The sequence below is a fragment of the Oryx dammah genome, unplaced genomic scaffold, assembly GCF_014754425.2.
Source record: "Oryx dammah isolate SB20612 unplaced genomic scaffold, SCBI_Odam_1.1 HiC_scaffold_2, whole genome shotgun sequence".
Classification (NCBI taxonomy): Eukaryota; Metazoa; Chordata; class Mammalia; order Artiodactyla; family Bovidae; genus Oryx; species Oryx dammah.
The window spans coordinates 87565617-87587698 of NW_024070186.1; the positions used below are offsets into that span (position 1 = coordinate 87565617).

General features: G+C 44.7%; 1 protein-coding gene across 2 annotated transcripts in view; it reads right to left on the reverse strand.

Annotated features, from left to right (window-relative positions):
- The window catches only part of LOC120870563 (kalirin-like), a 124658-nt gene that overhangs the window by 35790 nt on the left and 66786 nt on the right, over positions 1 to 22082 (reverse strand). Inside the window, exons 13-18 of one of the 2 annotated variants that reach the window (XM_040250319.1) lie at positions 17328 to 17513; positions 16792 to 16963; positions 13681 to 13919; positions 11684 to 11937; positions 8012 to 8135; positions 6917 to 6976 (exon numbers count right to left, since the gene is read on the reverse strand). In XM_040250319.1, coding sequence (XP_040106253.1) covers positions 6917 to 6976; positions 8012 to 8135; positions 11684 to 11937; positions 13681 to 13919; positions 16792 to 16963; positions 17328 to 17513 — 1035 coding nt within the window. Of the gene's footprint in view, positions 1 to 6916; positions 6977 to 8011; positions 8136 to 9354; positions 11938 to 13680; positions 13920 to 16791; positions 16964 to 17327; positions 17514 to 22082 lie in introns of those variants that run through there. The other variant, XM_040250326.1, reaches the window with a different exon arrangement.

Genomic DNA, 22082 nt, shown 5'->3' on the forward strand with positions numbered 1-22082 from the left:
GCCTGCCTGTCCCCACTGTGTTCAGTTAGGTGCCAGTTACTTCCTAAAGCCCAGAATGAGTTATCTGGACTCTGTCCAACAACCTTCAGCTGCTCCTCACTGTCTGCTGGATCAAGTCCAGGCTTCCTGGCAAATCCCCCGAAGCCTTCAGAATCTGGTTAAAACTCACCTGCCAGGCTTTATTTCCTACCACTCTTCCCACATACCTAAACCCCAGGTATCCAGATAGCAGTCTCTTTTCAATATGTGCTAGGCACTCTCAAGCCGTTCCTCACCCTTCACACTACTCCAAGACTCTTTACATCCTGTCGGTCCCTCCCACCCAGCCCCTGACACTGTGTGAAGGCAATGACCATGCACACAGCACCCTGGGAGACAGGTCGTGAATGCCCAACCATGGGACAGTTATTTAACCTCTCTGCTCTCGCACCTGTAAAGCAGAAACAATGACAACAGTACCTATGTCTTGGTGCTGTTGGGAGGAAAGGACTCAGTATGGAGCCGGATATATAGGAAAGGTGGATAAACAGGAGCTACTATTATTAGCCCAGCCCTGACTGGCTGTTAAATATTCACCGAATGAGTCCTTGAATGGCTCTATGACCCCATAAGAGCAGATTTCAAACTTCCCTATATAACAAAGGCATTTAACCGAAGCCACCTCCCTCCACGTGACAGCCCAGGGAGGGGCCTAATTTACATAATTTGTTGGCCCTCTATAGTACTCACTGCAATGCCTTGTATCAACCAACTTGTGTTAAACTGAATTGACTAGGAAATCATGTTGAGCGGCCCTGTAGGTGGATCTTGACAGCACAGGGTGTGGGCAAGGGAGGTGGTGGCCTCTGCTCCTCTAATAGCTGGCTCTTAGAGTGACTTCTCCTGGGTCAACAGCACCTCATAATCTCATCAGTGTATGACACAAATGAGATGGGCCAGGCTTCCAGATGAGGTGAGGGTGTGCTGGGTGACTCTTCTGACCTGAAAAAACAATTCAGACGTTTCCGGCTCTTGAAACTAGACCTCTTTCCTGGCATTTATGGCTGGACTCCTGAGTCACTGGGAATGGGTGTGGTGAGGTCAAATAATTACCCCAACTGTCAAGGGATTTAAAAAGTTGTTGAGGAAGAAATTCTCCTCCAGCAAGCAAATGTGCAACAGGGGACGGCCTGAAACTGACCTTCCTTAAGGAACTGAGCCTCACTTGGGGAGCAGGCTTCTCTATCACATGCCAAGTCTGTCCTCTCAAAGCACCACCGTTAAGACCTGCTGTTTCTGTCGGTTGTGTGACCGTGATCTTTCTGAACCCGCTTCTTCTGGGAGGGTAAGAAAACCCCATCTTCACCAAACGGTTGGAAGGAGCGGAAAGCATAGTAGACGTGACGACACTGTGGAAGATCTTGTAGTGAATCCTCTTGGGAGAAAGAAACACTAGCCCCAGCCAGCTAAGTGCGCTTCTCCCAGGGGCAGAATGGAAATCAATCTGCATGCGGAGTTAGAGCGAAGCTAGGCAAGAGGAGTGTCTCTGGGCCCAACCCATCGGATCTATTACAAAGAAAATATTTTGTGAAAATAAAATGAGAGGAATGTGACGCTTCACTTTCTTTTCTCCAAAGAGTTCTTTTCATTAAAAGAAAAAAAAAATTCTTTTTATAAAATGCAGAAACAGGCACCAGTGGAAATACACTGGTGATGCCGGGAGGTCAGTCACCCGACCAGGGGTGTAAAAGTTTCCTTGAATCTGTCTGGCCAGGTTATTTTGAAGCTCTGAATCTGGGACAAGGAGCCGAGGCAGCTAAGGTGGGAGCAGCAGGCTAGCTCTTTGAAGACATGAAAGCCTAGGGAATTGTGGGTATGGGGCGAGAAAGAAAGGTCAATTCTGGCCACTCAAACCCTTCCCAGAGCCGGAAGTGGACGCTCCAGCTGGGGCTCGGGAGGAAATGTACCCAGGCCATTCCTGCCACAGCCCCTGCAGAACAAGTTTCAGGGGCAAAGCACAAACTCTTCTGTTTTCTGTTTTGGGGCCTCATTGTTCTCAGAGTCAGAAGTTCAGGAGAGCAAGGTCTTTTGATATTATACCTTAGACTGGCAGGAGGCCCAAAGGGTTCAACATCTCTTACATAAACACCCGTGCTCCCGGAGCTCTGTGACCTCCCACAGAGAAACCCCCCAAGCTCAGAGGGGCTGGCCCGCCTGAGGCCTTACAGTGGGCAGTCCCTAGACTGGAGTCCAGGTCTCCTGGCTCCTTTGCCAGAGCTCTTTCCATATGATCCTGCCTTTGTGTGATTTTTATTTAAGTCCTGCTTCAGCCTTGCAGGGCCAGGATGGGTGGAAAAGATATTCTTCTTTGTTGAGCTGGAAAACTGAATAACAAATTAACAGAGGAAAACGGGCACTGGAAGGCACGTCTTCTTGTCTGCCAGAATCTGGGTTTTAGATTAAAAACAACCTGAAGGTGGGGGTGGGCAGCTCCAAGAGGGGAGCAGGATAGTGTGGGTGGGGGAACAAGGACCAGGGAAAACCAGAAACAGGCTTCAGGGCACCTGCCCATTTTGTGAACAGGAAGTCACAACTTCCTCTGCCTCGGTTTCTTCTTCGAAAAGTCTTGGAAGGGGCTGAAGGGACGGCGAGTGAAGTGGAGTTATTGTTCAGCAGGTAAAGTTTCAGTTTATGATGAAACAGTTCTGGAAATGAATAATGGTGATGGCCACACAACACTGTGAAAGCACTTAATGCCACTTAAAACAGGTAAACATGGTAAATTTTATATATATTTCAGCACAATAAAAAACAAATGAAGGGGATAGTGTTAACTAAAGGTTTCCAAGATTCCACCTACTCTGAAAGGCTATGATTCTTACCCTATTTGGAAATTTCTTTTCAAATTAGCTTCATCTTTCCACATGCTTTCTCTCCCACAGGTTCCCAACCCAGCTCTTACACAGCAAGCACCAATACCCACCCCCTGGAGTTAAACGCCTCATGGTTGGTATTATGACTGCACGTAGCCTGTGTTACGGCTGAGGATGGCCCTGTGTCAAATGACTAGCTAGGGCAGAGATGTGATCTTTTTAGAATCATGACAACCTCTTACTCTGATGGACTGACCATCTCTGTTAAAAGTGGCATTGGCATTAAAAAATATTAAGATGCATTTAATTAACTGGACTTGACATAAATGCTAGCCTGAAGACTGAGACCCAAGTCTGGGAAGTTGGGTCAGGCCTTCCTACGCCAGCATCCGCGGCAGGCAAGCGGCGATGCTAAGGTTGGAGGACGGGTGCCAAAGCCTAAGCATCGAGTCTTCAGACAGCTTTTCAAAGGTGGCAGGGATGTGGGAACCCATGTAGCCTGGGTCCTAGGAGAAATCCAGTACAGCTCAGAAAAACCCAGACTCTTCAAAGATGGGTGTGTTAGCTGAGAGGGCAGAGGCTGAGCCTCAAGCCTTCAGCCCTGCCTCCCGCCTGGGTGTTAGTGCAGACACTGGGCAGGACAGGGTGAGGAGCTGGCAGGAGGGCATGTGGTGCCTAGCCCACCATCACACCTTCCTGCCTTGTCAATGAAAGACAATTGGCAGTCTAAGCTCTACTGGGGAAAATGAATTAACATTCACTTGTTCCCAAGACAGCCTCATGTTTGATTTTCAACCTGATTTGACTCTTCTTCCATGTACAGACATTTCTCTCATTTATAATATCCCCCTCCACTGCCACTCCCAAAGTGTAATCAGTGCAGGGTAAAGAACAAGACTAAACTATGGACAGATCTAGTTGTTTTCAGAATGGTCCCCTCTGAGATGTGCTCATGGATCAGCAGGAGACAAGGGGGCTGTCAGCTATGAGGGGATTGCAGAGACCCAGAGACAATTCAGCAGGGGCTGGTGGTGTGGCTTGCAGTCCTGGGAGTGGGAGGGGAGGTTATGCTTGAGAACACTCATAAGCATGTCTCTATAGGGGAAGAAAAAGGATGTACACATCAGAGCAGAATTGCCTCCCTTTACAAAACTGGGTGTTTTCAGAAAGCTTTGAAAATCAGATTCCTAGGATTCAAGGTGCTTTATTTTCCTCTTACTAACTTTCAGGGATGTGCCTATATGTCTCCCTAAAATTGTATGTTAGGACATATGCCTGCCATGAGGGTAGCAATCAGCTAATGTGAAAGCAGAGACCCCAGAAAACTGCCCCTTGAAGGAACCCTTCAACCCACTAATTGAGAATAAATAAAGAATGCTCTGGAAATTATATTCGTGCAGAGGCAGGAGATAAGAGCCTATACATGACTAGGCTTGAAATCAACATGCTGGCATTAGGTCAAGGGTGGGCAGTCAGCAGGGCAGGACTTAGCATTCAGAGATCTAACATTGAGCAGTGCACAGGGTGTGTGGAGTGGGTGTCAGCTGGGGGTGGGGGTCAGGCCCAGGGGATCTTAGCAGAGGTCATAGGAATTGCAGCTCAGCTCAGCGGGGCACAGGGACACACTCCCAATGAGACCGCACCTATTACGGTCATCAGGTGCAAAAGCCTGGGGCCAGACTGGGCCTGGAAATGATGCCCAAAGCTCTCAGTTTAACAGCAAGAGTCCTTTATGAGGTGGACAGCCCACATATTTCTCAAACCGGGTCTTTAACATATAGCTCTTTTCAGTAGGCACCCCCAAGCCATTTTCTTCTGCAAGGGACACTGCAATTAAGTGCTACCTATACCTATCCCTTGAGAAAATTCTCAACTCATATTGAATAGGTTAACTTTGTATATCTTGTCACCTGTGTCTGAAAACGCTAACAGTGCCATGATGCCTGCTTTCCCTCAGTACCTGCTTCTGTGCTCAGAGTTAACTTCAACATAGCAACACAGTTTAGAAGAGCCCGGTAATTCCTACAAGGATCCACATGAATGTACGAGGGCTGCAGGCACTTCTACTACAGAAAACTTGATTAACCAGAATATTTGCAGCTTCTAACTCCTTCAAGAGTTCCAGTTCTGCCTCATCTATTACATCTGAAAACTTCATACATGCATCAACACAATTTTTGGCTTTCTTTATATCAGCATTGACATCCTAACATGTTTCCTTATGCAACCACAGCACCTCCCGGTGCTCAAGCTCATGTGAAGCCTTGGATGAACAAGAACCCAAGAAATGTGTGCAATTTACAAAGCAAGGCTAAGACATGCACACTTGCAAGCTTTTGCTCGTCTAAATGCAGAACAGAGTATTAATTACATCAGTCAACCTTCTCAGTGTTGACCCATGAGAAGGTCACCTGGTCCAACACCTCCCTGTGCCCAATTCTTCCTCTAAAGAGCAGAGAAGGAAACTCATTCTTCTCCCCCTACTCCACCAGAGCTGAGAAACGTCCCAAATTGCCTTGTAGAACACAGATACCTGGTTCTCCTCCCTCCCTCCAGGTATTTGCAGATGACATTTTCAGGACATGCCAGCAAACTGAGGTCTGGAGATACAGGTGCCATGAGGCATATCTCCGAGCTGACAGGTGTGAGCTCCCCAAGAGTTGGTGCTTGTCTTGTGAAATGCAAGGAAAGCAGAGCCAGAAATTTCCCCCACCTTCCTCACTAAGATACCCCACAGGGGAGCACTGGACTGGCCCACACCTGCCGGATTTAGCTCTGTGGCAACACCTGCAGCCACAGGGGACTATTTTCTCCAGATAGATCTCTCACTTTCAACCACTAGTCTCTGGCTTGGTTGAACTCAGCTGGCATCTTCCACCACCGACTTATCCCTCTTAGAGTCATGTGGTTTTCCTTGGCTTTTGTGCTGGTTGTCATAATATGGTGGTGGCTTTCTTTGGGATTAGGTCAAATTAGAATAATAAAGGTCCATTTAGTTAAGTGAAAAACATAGGGCTATAAAAAGGGAAAGTTTTTAAAAATACATTCTACATTTTATGCACAGAAGAACTCTCAAACTTTTATCCATTATCAGGGATGTGGGCACAGATTTGGAGAAAAACATTTCAATTTACTGGGAACGACAAAATGGCAGGAAAGCCATTTGCTCCAATTCTCTAGGGTTTGTAAATTTATGATGCTTGTCAGTGGTGAGCCATGTGAAAGTCCTAATTCTATAATCCCAAAGAGTTCCTGGCCTAGAAGGAGTTGAAGTTGATTAGATGTTCTTGCTGGTGAAGATGTTGGTTTCTCTTTCACATTCCTGTAACCCTGTGGTATGAGAAAGGCCTCTGAGCTGGGTTTCAGCCTCCTTATCTCTAGAAAGGACTCAGCAAGGCCTATAGGAGGCAGGCTGTTCCCAAGGCTCTTTTCCTTCATGACAGGTGCAGCTACTGCCCAGGAGCCCTGGGGGCTGGGGAAGAGCGGGTTCTGGAGTTGCTGCGATCACTCCTCATTTGCCAGCCGCCAGCTATACACAGTGACCAGGGGCCAGGTCATCCCACAAACCACACCTAATCCCTGATTTTACTGGTGCCTTCAGGGAGAAATTAGTCCCAGAAGAAAAAGAACATAAAGGGGAAAGGAAAAAGGGAAAGGGGAGGAAGGAGAACTAAAAAAAAAAAAAAAAAGGGTTCTTCTCTTTAAATGAGAACCAGTCACTATTTATAAAGCTATTTTCCATGAAAAAATGTTTTCCAAGTCTCCCATTATGAAGCTGGAGATTTTCTACACAAAGCCAAAATCGTCCAAAGAAGAAAATAATAAGCAAGCATTCAAGAGAACCAGAAGTTTTTAAAAAGGCATCTAGGAAGAGTTTTTTTAAATTTAAATTAAACTGAATTCAGTTTTGTTTTCTTTTTTATAAGTTGGATGGGACACCCAGAAATGCCCTTAATATCACCACGTCTCCTTGACTGGCTGGTCACTTGAGCAAGGTCACTGTGACAGAACACATCAAAACAGACAGTCATTGCAGTAAAGAGGACGACAATAGCTGCTTCTACCTCCATGCTAGCGTTAGGGTCAAGATCATCACACTCTGACTCCTCGGAACTGTTCGTCTCCTTGACAGGCAGCATGAGGTGGGGGAAGAAAGAGAACACAGTTAGAACACAGGCAGCTTTGGCTAGAGGGTGGGGAGAACTTAAGAGAAGCGTGAACAATGGTAAAGTGGGCAGAGAGAAACCAGGTGCTGTCGAGGTGGGTGTGGGCCACCTGGGGCAGCAGCATGCTCTTTCCAAGGAGAGCCGCTCATCTCCCAGGAAATAGCAATGGAAGCAGCCAAATGAAGCATGAGTGCTGTCTAATTTCAGCTGGTGTCTTCTGTGAGGCTGGACTTCCCAGGCGAGGGTGAGGGAGAGAGTGTGATTTCTTTTCCCCAAGAAGGACATTAGAATGGGTTCCATTATCACAATATTACACACCAGCAATCTAATTTCCATTGTCCAGAGGCAGATCTTTTCTCAGGGCCCAAAACAAAGAAAACAGATCACATCATTTCAAGATGGGGTACGACAAGGATCTGCCGAAGCTTAGAATCAGGGAGTTCATTATCATAGTTGGGTGATTACAGAGCAATAGCTTGGGTTTCATCAACATGCTTCCCTACTCTGCCCAGGCATAGGCCTGAAGGTGATGTCTGAATTCCGGGGAAAAGAAATGAAACTTTACCAAGGACACAGTAGCCCTTACATTCCAAACCTCAGACTTCAAAGGGTTGGAGGTTTGGAAAACAGCTCTAATCTCTTTACCTTGCATGTATTTTTAAACCCAAGACACTGAATGGGTGACTTTGAGAACTTTACTATGAATCAAGCATCTTGCATTTCTAAGAGAATAAATAATACTGCAGATAATTTTGCTATAAAACATCTGCATAGTATAAGAAGGAAGGTATAAAAGAAAAAAAAAAGAGATACTTACTTATTTGAATCGAAGTTGCCAGGAGAAATAAAAAATAAAAAATAAATTGATCTCGCATGCAAAATCCTACTAAACTACTTCCCCTCTGGTCCCCATCCACCCAAGTCTCCTTGTGAGAATGCTGCAGGGTGGGGGTAGATGAGAGGTTGGACACAGTTCCAGAATACCTTACTCACTTTAACAGAGACTTTGTTGCCCAGAATATCCTTGGGTTTACGAGGCCCTGTGGCTTCATTTTTACCCGTGTTCTCCACTTCTGCCCGCTTTCTCATGCGTAGAGTATGCCATGAACATGACTTCCTGTTGTACCAAAAAATGCACCAATCAAAATGGTAGGTCAAGGCAGAGTGAGGCGGTGGGTGGGACTGCCACCCTCTGCTGAGTCAGCAAGTGAGGCACTCCAGTGAAGCCCTGGCTGCGGAGGCCCCAAACCTGCACACCAGCTCCTGTGGTAGAGGCTGGCAGTGGATCTTACTTCCAGCAGGGAGTGAGTGAGGATGAACTTTGACCCCTCCCAATAGATGTGCGAGGTTGGTTGCAGCATTGGAGGGAAAAATGAGAATGGAGTTATTAATACTTTACTGAGGGACGTTTTTATATCATATTGATGAGGGCTTAGAGGACTTAGGAATTCCCTTCCTGAAGGGTATGGTGGATGGGAAGACTCGGGGCGGGGGTAAAATAGGAAAAATAAGGGAGGAGTGTGTAAGGCACTTTCCTAGGATCAGACACAGAGACCCAAGAGCATGACAATGAGGTTTCCATCTCATTATTTGTATTTGTGCTGCGGCCAGTCTCAAACACTGTGTAGTACACAGAGAAGTTCTAGGGCATTGACTTAATAGACTGGTGAGTACCACTCATTTATCTGGAGGAGTTAGGATGAATGGTTGGTGTTCTCCACATTATCCCATGTCTGTGAATACAGGGCTCTGTCAACCACTGAGAGGTCCTAGAATTTTCCTGTTGGGAGAAGACTTCAGGAGGTGAGAGTAACAATGCCCTTTCACACTATCCTAACTTCTGTCTTCTCACTAGGGGGTTTGGAGCTATTTCTTCATAGACCTGTAAAGAGAGGCTAGTGCAGAGCTCTTGAGTTCCACATATGCCACAACTCAAAGACAAAGACATCAAAAGTCAAGCCACAAACAGCATCGGGGACCTGGGCAAGCATCATCAGTTTCAGATGTGGTCACAGAGTTTGGATGACATTCTATCATGTCTGGAGTAAGTGAGGCTGGCTCCTCTCCAGTGTCTCCTTATCAAGTTTAGGCCTATACAGACAAAGCTCAATTAACAGAGCTTTCATTAAGAGAGACAAGGGAGAGAGAAAGAGACCTATGAGATTTAGGAGGAAGGAGGATGCCCCAAAATACATAGCATCTCCTCCAGAAAACTCCACAAATGTCAGGGATTTTAGGATGTTTTGGGGAAGATGTGCTCAAAATATTTATCACAAACATGGAGGTTTAGCAATCTACTTTCTGAACAGGAAAGAGTGATAATAGTCATGTCCTCATTTTTTTTTTTTTGGAAAGCAGCTCCCACAAAAGGCAAGAAAGAATCTCCTGGCCAGACCTTCTCTTATATCTCCTAAATTGGCAGGCTCCCTGGGATCACTTGCATACCAGCTATTCACTCCAACAGTTGTTTCTGAGTGAGAACTGGTCACAGAAACTAACTTCAGGTAATATCACCTTAACTCCAGACTTTAATCCCCTATCTTTACCCCCAAAGTAAAGTCCCTGCTCATTCTGAGAACATCTTGAGTCGGAGGTTCCTGCTGAAAAGACTCCTAGGGCAGCCAGTACAGTGTGTGTGTGCGTGAGCATGGGGGTGCGTTCCTATGTTTATCACAACCCTGAAACTAGAAATGCTACAAGTAATGTTGAGAAGCAGACACAAAATAGTACAAGAGGCAGAACACACTTAATTTCACTATTCTTTTTCCCAGAAGAAGGCGTCATCATGGTTTGGGGATCTTCCATCTCTTGGCCACAAGCCCAGGGATTGATGTGGAAACAGAGACATTTCAGTGACATTTATCCTGTAGGCATCACAACCAACTTGACACTTGTGGTCACAGCAGCCCTTGGGAGGGTGCAATGAGTGTCCTTCACTGATAAATAGTGACAACCACTTTCAGTCCACTGCTCTGTTCCACTCCCACTAACCCTTGTGCAAGAATTGCTGATAAGGAATCAAATGAGCAATTGATAGTTGAATCTGCTCTCTTTTGCCTAGTTTGACACCCTTCCTACCAGTCTTCCCGTGGAAGGTGTGAAATGTGAACACAAGATGTGAAGGTGAGAAGGGAGAAGTGCTGAGTGCCTGGATAATTGGATCACAACTCATTATGAGTTAGCTAGCGCCGTAAGTCGTTGATTAATAAGAACCTGAATGCTTTGAGGGCCTTTATTTCCAAGGCTTCTGAAACCAAGTATCTAAAGGATAAGACGAATGGGGTCTATTGCCCTTTAGGGGTTGCTGCTGATTTCCAGCTGGGCCTATGGTTACCTGGAAAGGCCAGGGTGGGGTCAACAACCTGTCTCCTGAGCCAGAGAAAGCACCAAGGAGGTGCAGCTCTGCTGGTGTTGCCGCTCAAGTATCCTGTGCGAGTTCCTCCCTGGGCACCGGTGACCACTCAGCATGGAGCGCAGTGGGGGCTGCGAGCCACCCCACCACCTTCTACACTAGCCATTGATTTACATCAGCACCACCAGGTCACCCAGTTGGACAGCATCTGAGCTGCATCATTCCTCATCTCAGAGGTTAGAGAGAACCCACAGGGGCTGTTTAGAAGGGAAGGCTAGGGTTGGATCTTTGGTGGCAAAGGCACTTTTTGCTTAGGAAAAAATTGCCAATGCATTCAACCAACTCTTAAAGAAAAAAAAAAAAGAAGAAGAGGCAGAAGAAGAAGAATCATTTGTGCATTTAAAAGTTCCAGAACAGTGCAATGAGGAAAAAGGGTCCACTAGTTTTAACCTCATAAAGACATGCTCATGGTAAAAATTTATTTTACATATTTAAAATAATACATTTAAAATTATTAGTTACATTACAGGTACAATGATGAACATTGTGACTCTCCATTATATTGCACAGCCTGACTTCATCCATACGGGTTTCTTTAAATAGTGCAAAATACTTTATACAGGAATGTGTTTGGAAGAGCCTTCACAACCAAAATGAGGAGAAGAAATATCTTACAAATGACCATGAACATATATTAAAGTGACAGGGGAGGGGGAAAATTAGAAAAAAAGTTACAATCTGTACACAGGAATTTCCATAGACAACCAAAAAGTTCCCCCTCTCCTGGGAGAAGCAGCAGGCCTCTGACCTATGCAGGTCTGGCATTTGTGCTAAGGTAATTTTTTGGAGTCAATCAAAAAATTATATATATATATGTGTGTGTGTGTGTGTGTGTGTGTGTATATATATATATATATCAGTAACTTAATCGAATATAAATAGACGTCCAGTCCAGTGAATCCTGTGGTGGGTCAAATGGAGCAACAGGAGGCATGCCTTTGGTCACCTAGGGTTTCAGTAGGGTTCTTTTCTTAACAAGGGGGTGGTGGGGAGAAAAGAAAAAAAAAAAATTATAAATGAAAAGGAAAGAAAACCACTTCTGTTACCACCACCACCAAAGAAAAAACTGAACAATCCAGCCCCGATGCCCCCTGCTGCGCATGGGTCCAGCACTCAGACCTTGGTTCCACTGGCGCTGTCGCGAACAAGCAGCAGGAACTCCCTATCATGTGCTTGCATTTTTGTGTTCTTTGTTTTGACCTTTTTTTTAGATCCACATACTCCTCTCCCGGGGACGCCAACGAGGCACTTACTTGATGCTCCCGTCACTATTTTCTGTGCCTGCCATGGCTTTGGTGAGGGGCGCCAGGATGCTGCCAGGGACCCAGCCCTCAGCGGCAGGGGAGTGGTCGCTGGCGGGCTGGTACACCAGGCACATGTTCTGCTGGTTGACGGCGAGGACCTGGACCACCTCACCTTGGCTCACACAGATTTCATTCTCCTTCAGTGCATAATAATCTTTGATCACGGCCATGGATGAGGCCCCATTGCAGCCTCCCAGGTCACTCTGCGAGGAGACAAAGTGAAAGGGACACAGATACAGGAAGCCTGGTTCATACATGCTTGCTCTGCACCCTTGTGTGGTTAAAAGCCAGTCTTCCTACTAGCAAGGTAAATAGCAGGCAGAAATTATCCTGAGAAATGAAATTATACTCATAAATGGGATCTGAGAATGTATTTTAAGACAATGTTTCATTAATACTATAATTGAGGGTGTAAAGATGGAGATACTGCTCAGCCATAGGGAAAGGTCTGAACACGCCTTCCACGTGGAAATCCCTCCTTAGCATGCACCTTCCTGCCAGCATTCTCCATGGGAGGAAGCGTGTGGCAAAGGTACAGATATACATAAACACCTGGGCAAGGGTCAGGTCAGTGGTCACAACCTCCCAGTGAAAAGAACACAGGCTCTTTGATACATTTTTTCTCTTCCTTTTGAAAAAACATTGGTCTTACTCTACATTCTGACCTTCTTTGAGACAGAAGTAACAGTGAGACATTTGCCCAATTCAAAGGCCAGGCCATGACTTATCCTGACCCAACCACTGTGGGAACAGAACTCCTCCATACCCCCAGCTCCACCCCTCGAGCCGGTACTCATTAATATGAAGCATCCTGCCCCCATGACTTTTTCACGTGATTCTGCACCGGGAAGCTACTTTAAGACAGACCTGCAACTTCCATGGATGCCTGGTTGCCTCACAGCATGGTGAGAGCCAGAAATTCTTCAGTAAATTAATGTGACTTCAACTTTCTCACAAGGGCAAGGGATTTTAAGATGAAATCACTTCCAGGTGATAAAATAGGTCAGTATAGTTACTCTAACACAGAATTGAACTTGGTCATCAATAGGTAAAAAAAAAATTGGAAATTCCTTGATGCTTTCACTGCCGAGGGTCTGGGTTCAATCCCTGGTTGGGGAACTAAGATCCCACAAGCTGTGCAGTGTGGTTGGAAAAAAAAAAATCAGTATCATCTAATAATTTGGGTAAGAAAAATAAAACTATAAGGTAAAAACATATAGGTCAAAAATGTAGACATTCCTATTCATAGACCCATTGAGTTCTAGAGGAAATGGAGGCCTGATGAGATTAAGTAACCCACTGAGGTTCTAATGCAAGACACAAAGTTCTGAGCTGCAGAATTTGGAATGGAAACCAGATAGCCTAACTCCTGATCTAGCACTTTTCCCATTCATTGTCATTTCTACTACTTTGTGGGATCAAAACAGCTGTGTACACTGATGACAATCCTCATGACAATGTTTGAATTGTGGATTATCTGCGATAAATGCCTAATCCAAGGGTAGCTTCCACAGTTACACATCAATGGGCAGCACCCCCTTGCTGCATCAGCCTATGGGTGGTGAAGAGCTGTGAGTTCGCTTCAGGAGCTCATCTTTAGAAAGGACAATCTCTTCAAGTTGTCAAACCCTAGAGTTGCGACTTTTAGGTGATCCACCTCACAACTCCTCTATTTACCTCACATCATAATTGCTACTACAATACTACCTACAGCGTTTCTGCAGATGGCAACAATAGCCCTTCAACACAGAGTGTCTGAACCTGGGGGAAACTGGCCTTACTCACTCAGTTTTTCAGAGAAGGAAGAGACACAATTGAGACTAGAAGGTATTTAGTGGATTCTTCCTGCTAAAACAATCAGCATAAACAGATGCTACTTTATGAAGTAAGAACAGAGGTTGTGCCCTCAAGGAGGGTGAGGGTGGAGGTGATGAGCCATCACTTACCTTGCTGGCCTCAAACTTGTCCCCAGCCTGGTGGTAGTCAAAGCCTGAACTGCCATTGGAGGTAGATATCTTCAGGGGTGGCAGAGGCGGGTTATAACTGGAGCCCTTTGGGGGCTTCTCGGAGCCCACGGGGATGGAGGAATAGGGCCTGGGGCTGGCTTGGGGAACCCTAGCAGGCTGGGACCTCATCACGGCTGTGCTCCTTTCTTTCCGCTGATACTCAATGGGTGACTGGAGGGCTGCAAGGAAAGAGCAGACTGTTACTCTCAGCTTTGGAAATCCCGCGAGGACTTGGAGGCTCATGAGGTGAAGGCTTTGTGAGAGACAGAGTGGGAGCTCAGGAGACAGGGGAAAGCTGTCTTGAAGGGAAAGAAATGAACTTTGTTTTCCTGAGGTTAAGATGACAAAGTTCCAAGGTCTGAGTAGTAAAGAGGTATAGCAGGTGAAAACCACACAGGTCAAATTCTCTAACAATGACTTCAAGGCTGGCCTGATTATGTTGTTTCTATCAGTGTTCACTGTAACAAATATTTAATTGAGTTAATGGCTGAGGCCCAGAGAACTTTCCATGATGAGGATGTTTCTATAGTAATAGGTATGTACTGTAACAGGACTCAACATACGGTCCATATTTCCTTTCCATCTGAGGCCTCAGGACGGGAAGGCTGACTCTGAGGTGCCTGCACACGTGTCTATAAGTAAAAGCCTGGCCCCAGTCCATCGTCACGTCCTTTGTCTTCTGAGTGTGCAAGTGCAGCACGGGCTGCTACCAGACCTCGACCTTTCTCCTTGGAGAACAGTAAATATTTAAGCATTGAGAACTGAGTTCAGTAATAGCTTCATAACTCACTATAATTAGGGAAAAGTTTTCTTGGAACCAGGTATCAGTACAAGTCTGGATAAGTGACTATGGTCAAAGAAGTACCGTTCCAAATCTGAAGCAGATAGCAAGACAGCTGTGAAGCAGACCGTAGCAAACTGATTTGATGAATCAATATCTATTCTCATAGAGCTGGGGTTTTACTTTGATTATATGCAATAATTATGCTAAAGTGTTTGAAAACGGCATATCTTCTTAAATAAGCTCCACAGAGAGACTTCTTCTACCAGCCTCAATCTGCATAGCTTAAGTTTTAGGATTAGGAAAGCTGTGCATCTTTGGATTGGGTTTGTATCTGGCTGACAGATACAGTGTCTTATACCTGACCCTGCTTTTTTGTTTTGTTTTCTGGGGAGTTCATAGAGAAATGTATGCCCTACCACTAGCAATGATACTGCAGTTTTGGGGTTAAGAACCTGATTTTAAGTTACACAGCTCTTAGTTCAAGTTCTTATTCTAGCACCTACTGGTTTTCTGACTTGGGACCAGTTTATTTACCTCTCTGAGCTTCCTCTTCCTCATTTGAAAAATACAGTGTGATAATATGTGAAATGCTCAGCACTGTGTCTCACACAGATAAAGGACTCAATATATGGGTGGGAGCCATTATTAGTACTCCGTTAGCTACAGTTTCAATTTATTGTCCTACCTTACTATTCTTTTGTTCTGAATTGATGAACTTACCAACTTCATTTCCAACTTAGAATCTATCAGAAATTCCTAATAGAATGCAATTTAATGAATGTTTTTTATATTTTACACATTTTTGCTTAAAGTTACTTTATCCACATAAGCACTAAATCAAAGTGGTATATTCAAAAGCTGTGAACAATATACAGCTTTCATTTCTATCCCTCAGGGCTGGGCTGGTGTTTAATTTTAGATTCTTTAGAATTAGAAAGAACCCTAGAGATCACATAGTTTAATCTTTTTTTTTTTTTTTTTACCAAATTGTTCTACAGTTGGGAGACCAGGGGCATGGCCCAAACTCTCTCTGTAAAATTGCTTTAAAGTCTCATGTTGTTTTAGTTGCTAAGTCATGTCCAACTCTTTGCGACCCCATGGACTGTAGTCTGTCAGGCTCCTCTCTCCATGGAATTCTCCAGGCAAGAATACCGAAGTGAGTTGCCATTTCCTTCTCCAGGGGATCTTCTGACCCAGGGATTGAACCCGTATCTCCTGAACTGCAGGAGAATTCTTTACCACTGAGCCACCTGGGAAGCCTTGAAGTCTCATGTTCTATCTTAAAAAATCAAGGCATTCTACTATATAATCTCATGTTATTTGTTTTAAAGTAAATACAATGTGCTAAATCCCTTACCATGGTGTACAATTGATACCTGATGATCTCACAGGCTCTCTGGAGTTGTCTGGAGATAACAGGGGCGCAGAGAATGGCGTTCTCTATGGGAGGTGTGCTGTGTTTCCCTGCTTCCAAAGCTGCAAAGCAGGTGGTTCACAAAAAGAGCCAACCGAGGCCCAGCGACACGTCATGACTTGCCCAAGGTTCATCACCTCTAGTCTCTCCCCACAGTATTCAGTCCGTGCTAGACACCCAGCAATTGCTCTATGTGCATTATTTGAAAGAGACCAGATTCTAGACTAGAAAAAGTGATACACCGAAGGGTTGGACGTGTGTGTGTAAACACGGGAACACATATGGCCACACAGTACTCCTGTAAGTCTATAGAGAATATCATTCTCTGTGTAAGTGACTATTGGTTCTGGGAAGCTTCAAGGTATTCCTGAAATTTAGAGTTGGCAATCACCTCTGTTGGGAGCAGAGAGGGATTTGAGCTGATCTGCCAAACTCCCAGTTATCTCTAGATAACACTAGAGAACCTCTGAGATCACCAGCCATTAACTGCCAAATGGAAAAATATACATCACTGATAGCTGGCCCCTGAGACAAAGAGAATGTGCTCATTTCAGATTTTGGCCCCAATTATTACCAGCTGGTAATGGTGGCTACAAGGCACCACTTCTGTGCCAAGGCTGTAAGAAATTATCTCTTCTTTTGGAAACATGGCCTTCTTTATCATGCCCTATCTGCCCACTTGTATATTTGGGTTCAGAAAAATTCTACACAAAGTGTTTCTGAAAACTACAAGGTTGGAATGCATGTAAATGTGATCAAGGCTCATAATTCACCAACAGCCCAGACCCAAGGGGGCTTAGGAGTGTGAAGTTTCCTGAAAATGGCCTGCCTAGAAGCCAGACCCAGTACCTACCATTTAAGAAGTCGCGCTGTGTTTCTAAGACTTGGTTGATGTCCTGCACCCAGGCCTGCTGGATGTCAGCATTGGCGGCTTGCAGAATGACCCTCTCTGAAGTCTCCCTGTTCAGAAGTGCAAACTTGCAGGGGTCACTGTCCACGTTCTCCTCCAGGACCAAGTAGTTCATCTGGAAGAAACCAAGGGGATCCTTTACATATCTAAGTGGCTTTAAAATATCAACAACATATTACAGTTCCTTCAAGCTTTTATTTCATGTGTTTCCAAAAATGTGCCCTGGCTCTAACAGCTTAAATACTTCGGTTTCTGCTTTTGAGTGAGCAACACGATCTTGGAGAACCCACACAATCACCTTAGAGACTGGTGACAAGCTGTCACTTTTTCTCACGATAATCGACCTTCAAGGCTGAAGGCTACGTGCCCAAAAGATCTTCAACATTCTGGATCCTAACGCATGCCAGTGCCTGGTCTTTGGAAAGCAGCTCCCCGTGTGGCTCTTCCATGCCCCTCCTCATCCTCGCCTGGATCCTCACCTTGATGCTCTTTTTGAACATGTAGCCTGGGGTGAGGGATCCCTTCCTGAGCAGTTCACTGAAGATGACGATTTGCTCAAAGAGGAACACACGCCTCTCCTTGGTCCGCGACTGCATGCCAGCATCCAGCTCAATCACGTAGAATGTGTCCTGCTGCAGCAGCTTGCCCTGAGCAGTCAGGGTCCCCTGATGGGAAGAAGGGCTGGAATGAAGTAAGTGAAAGACAGGGAGATGACCCTAGCCCCCTGGGTAACAGAACCTCCCCCTCTGGGGACATGGACAACAGACTCGACAGCAAAAGCCTCAGGTTCTATTAAGAGACTGAATCAGGGCCCATTTAGGGTAGACTGTGGCTACCTTCCTTCTCATAGGGCCCCAGACGGAAGGGAACGATGGCTACAGAACCACGAAGAAGCAGTTGGGGGAAAATGCCAGAAAGAAGATAAAATTATTAGCTAAAAAGATGTTCAGGAATTGTCCTAGCCCTTATTTTTTTTAGTAAAAGGATAACAGAAAGTAGGTGGTGCTGGAGCTGGAATGGCCTTGCTATCCTTGGAGAAAGTGTGCCACTGAGAGGTATGCCTGCCTGGCCCTTGTGAGAAGACCTGGGGTACTCTCATAGCCATGGACCTAGAACCAATCTAGGGCCAGGGAAATGACGCAGGCAGGACCACACACACACACACACACAGATGAGTTGGGCCTCTCTCTTCTATTATTTCAGGCTGGTGAAATTCTGAGGCCTTCATCTCCTGCTACAGATCAGCAGGTACAGCTGAGGTACTATCAATAGGTACCCTTATTTTATAAGCTGGTGGATATTTTTGGGGGGTCCTGGAATCCTTCTTATAATGTTTCCAGTTGCCAGATCACTTGAGACCCAGTCTAGGAGGTGGAGCGTATTTGGTTTACCAGTTCTAACCAGATTTTCAGAGATACTGTCACATCTTTCAAGGGAGTCTAGACCAAGCCAGCAAGTCTTCATAGATGCTACTGGAAAGCCTTGCTTTTTCTACCGTTCTGCAACAAGAAGATGCTGCCATCTGAGACAGTGACCAGAACGCTGCCTCTAAACTGTACTCTCAGCTGACAACTCTTGTCGTTTAATGCAAATGTGGGCTATTCTCTGCACATGATGCCTTTTTCCAAACATTACCTAACACACGAGCTATTTTCCTTTCATGTTATTGAGAAACGCCTGCCCTTTGCTTGGATCATGGTCCTTACTGTCAAGGTCAGCAGCCAAACAGGCTTATCTCTACCCTGGTCCAAAGTTAATATTAAGCCAGTGACCAGCTCTAAAAGCCCTATTAATATTACATAAGAGCCTGACCCAAGAGTTATAGCTCTGCCAACACTAAAGGGAAAGCTAAAGGATGTAAAAGGGAGGGAATCTAAGTGAAGGGGTTAACTTCTCCCTGCCCCAGAGCCATGGACTTCAGAAGGAATTGTCCTTCCCAGTTAGCAGAAGGAATGCAAAGCAGATTCTCTAGGACTTGATCAAAAAAGGAGATGGTGGTGGTTGACTTCAAAAAGAAAATAATTCCACCCTCCTGTATATGTCCTTCTGTGGACACATGAACATGTACAATACGGTTCCTGTGAAGTCTGAGTGGGTCAGAAGGCACTTCAGAGGCTCCTCCTGTCAGAGTTCAGTTCCTCCAGAGACGAAGAGAAATTCAAGTCAGACTCTTGCTCAGAAAAACACAGGGAACATGAAGGATGAAGGGTAAAAGGAATTATCTGGCTTGTTCAGAACACCCTCAGACCTGGCATAATTCCAAGCAAACAAGTGTAAAATGTCATCTAGTGTGACTTAAGAAACACCGTGTGAAAACTTGAGATGTATTTCTGATGCATGGCCCTTCTTCTCGAGTACCTCAGGTCTACTGTGGAGAACAGGAACCTGTGAAAAAAATTAAGAGCAAAAAGGACCCTCCACATAGTTCCTGATCACAACAAAGTGATGAAAATCAGACAGGGACAGCAGGATGGGCTGTAAGGGCAGAAAGGACAAAAGAATTTGGCTCAAAACCATCATGAACTCATTAACCCAAACCTGAATATTGTACTTCCTAACCTTACATATATACCAGTTCGCCTTACGTCTATTTTATTATAGCTTAGCCAGAAAGAAGAGCCTCTTGTTTCCAAAATGAAAAATGCAATGTTACAAGATTACTGGGAAACAGGATTAGAAGATCCAAATCTTTCTCTGAAGGGTTCAACAACAACTATAAGCACCTGTCAAAAAATGTGTTAGTTTCAGTTTTATCATATTAGTATTTAAAATAGACTGTGTTTAGTTGGAAGTGGTCAAACAAGAGATGGCAAGAGTGAACGTCGACACTCTAGGAATCAGTAAACTAAAATGGACTGGAATGGGTGAATTTAATTCAGATGACCATTATATCTACTACTGCAGGCAGGAATCCCTCAGAAGAAATGGAGTAGCCATCATGGTCAACAAAAGAGTCCGAAATGCAGTACTTGGATACAATCTCAAAAATGACAGAATGATCTCTGTTCGTCTCCAAGGCAAACCATTCAATATCAGGGTAATCCAAGTCTATGCCCCAACCAGTAACACTGAAGAAGCTGAAGTTGAATGGTTCTATGAAGACCTACAAGACCTTGTAGAACTAACACCCAAAAAAGATGTCCTTTTCATTATAGGGGACTGGAATGCAAAAGTAGGAAGTCAAGAAACACCTGGAGTAACAGGCAAATTTGGCCTTGGAATGCGGAATGAAGCAGGGCAAAGACTAATAGAGTTTTGCCAAGAAAATGCACTGGTCATAGCAAACACCCTCTTCCAACAACACAAGAGAAGACTCTACACATGGACATCACCAGATGGTCAACACCGAAATCCGATTGATTATATTCTTTGCAGCCAAAGATGGAGAAGCTCTATACAGTCAACAAAAACAAGACCAGGAGTTGACTGTGGCTCAGATCATGAACTCCTTATTACCAAATTCAGACTTAAATTGAAGAAAGTAGGGAAAACTGCTAGACCATTTAGGTATGACCTAAATCAAATCCCTTATGATTATACCGTGGAAGTGAAAAATAGATTTAAGGGTCTAGATCTGATAGAGTGCCTGATGAACTATGGAATGAGGTTCGTGACATTGTACAGGACACAGGGATCAAGACCATCCCCATGGAAAAGAAATGCAAAAAAGCAAAATGGCTGTCTGGAGAGGCCTTACAAATAGCTGTGAAAAGAAGAGAAGTGAAAAGCAAAGGAGAAAAGGAAAGATATAAGCATCTGGATGCAGAGTTCCAAAGAATAGCAAGAAGAGATAACAAAGCCTTCTTCAGCGATCAATGCAAAGAAATCGAGGAAAACAACAGAATGGGAAAGACTAGAGATCTCTTCAAGAAAATCAGAGATACCAAGGGAACATTTCATGCAAAGATGGGCTCGATAAAGGACAGAAATGGTAGGGACCTAACAGAAGCAGAAGATATTAAGAAGAGGTGGCAAGAATACACAGAAGAACTGTACAAAAAAATTATTCACGACCCAGATAATCATGATGGTGTGATCACTCATCTAGAGCCAGACATCCTGGAATGTGAAGTCATGTGGGCCTTAGAAAGCATCACTATGAACAAAGCTAGTGGAGGTGATGGCATTCCAGTTGAGCTATTTCAAATCCTGAAAGATGATGCTGTGAAAGTGCTGCACTCAATATGCCAGCAAATTTGGAAAACTCAGCAGTGGCCACAGGACTGGAAAAGGTCAGTTTTCATTCCAATTCCAAAGAAAGGCAATGCCAAAGAATGCTCAAACTACCGCACAATTGCACTCATCTCACATGCGGTAAAGTAATGCTCAAAACTCTCCAAGCCAGGCTTCAGCAATACGTGAACCGTGAACTTCCTGATGTTCAAGCTGGTTTTAGAAAAGGCAGAGGAACCAGAGATCAAATTGCCAACATCTGCTGGATCATGGAAAAAGCAAGAGAGTTCCAGAAAAACATCTCTTTCTGCTTTATTGACTATGCCAAAGCCTTTGACTGTGTGGATCACAATAAACTGTGGAAACTTCTGAAAGAGATGGGAATACCAGACCACCTGACCTGCCCCTGAGAAATCTGTATGCAAGTCAGGAAGCAACAGTTAGAACTGGACATGGAACAACAGACTGGTTCCAAATAGGAAAAGGACTATGTCAAGGCTGTATATTGTCACCCTGCTTATTTAACTTATATGCAGAGTTATATCATGAGAAATGCTGGACTGGAAGAAACACAAGCTGGAATCAAGATTGCTGGGAGAAATATCAATCACTTCAGATATGCAGATGACACCACCCTTATGGCAGAAAGTGAAGAGGAACTAAAAAGCCTCTTGATGAAAGTGAAAGAGGAGAGTGAAAAAGTTGGCTTAAAGCTCAACATTCAAACGAAGATCATGGCATCCAGTCGCATTACTTCATGGGAAATAGATGGGGAAAGAGTAGAAACAGTGTCAGACTTTATTTTTTTGGGCTCCAAAATCACTGCAGATGGTGACTGCAGCCATGAAATTAAAAGACGCTTACTCCTTGGAAGAAAAGTTATGACCAACTTAGACAGCATATTCAAAAGCAGAGACATAACTTTGCTGACTAAGGTCCGTCTAGTCAAGGCTATGGTTTTTCCTGTGGTCATGTATGGATGTGAGAGTTGGACTGTGAAGAAGGCTGAGCGCTGAAGAATTGATGCTTTTGAACTATGGTGTTGGAGAAGACTCTTGAGA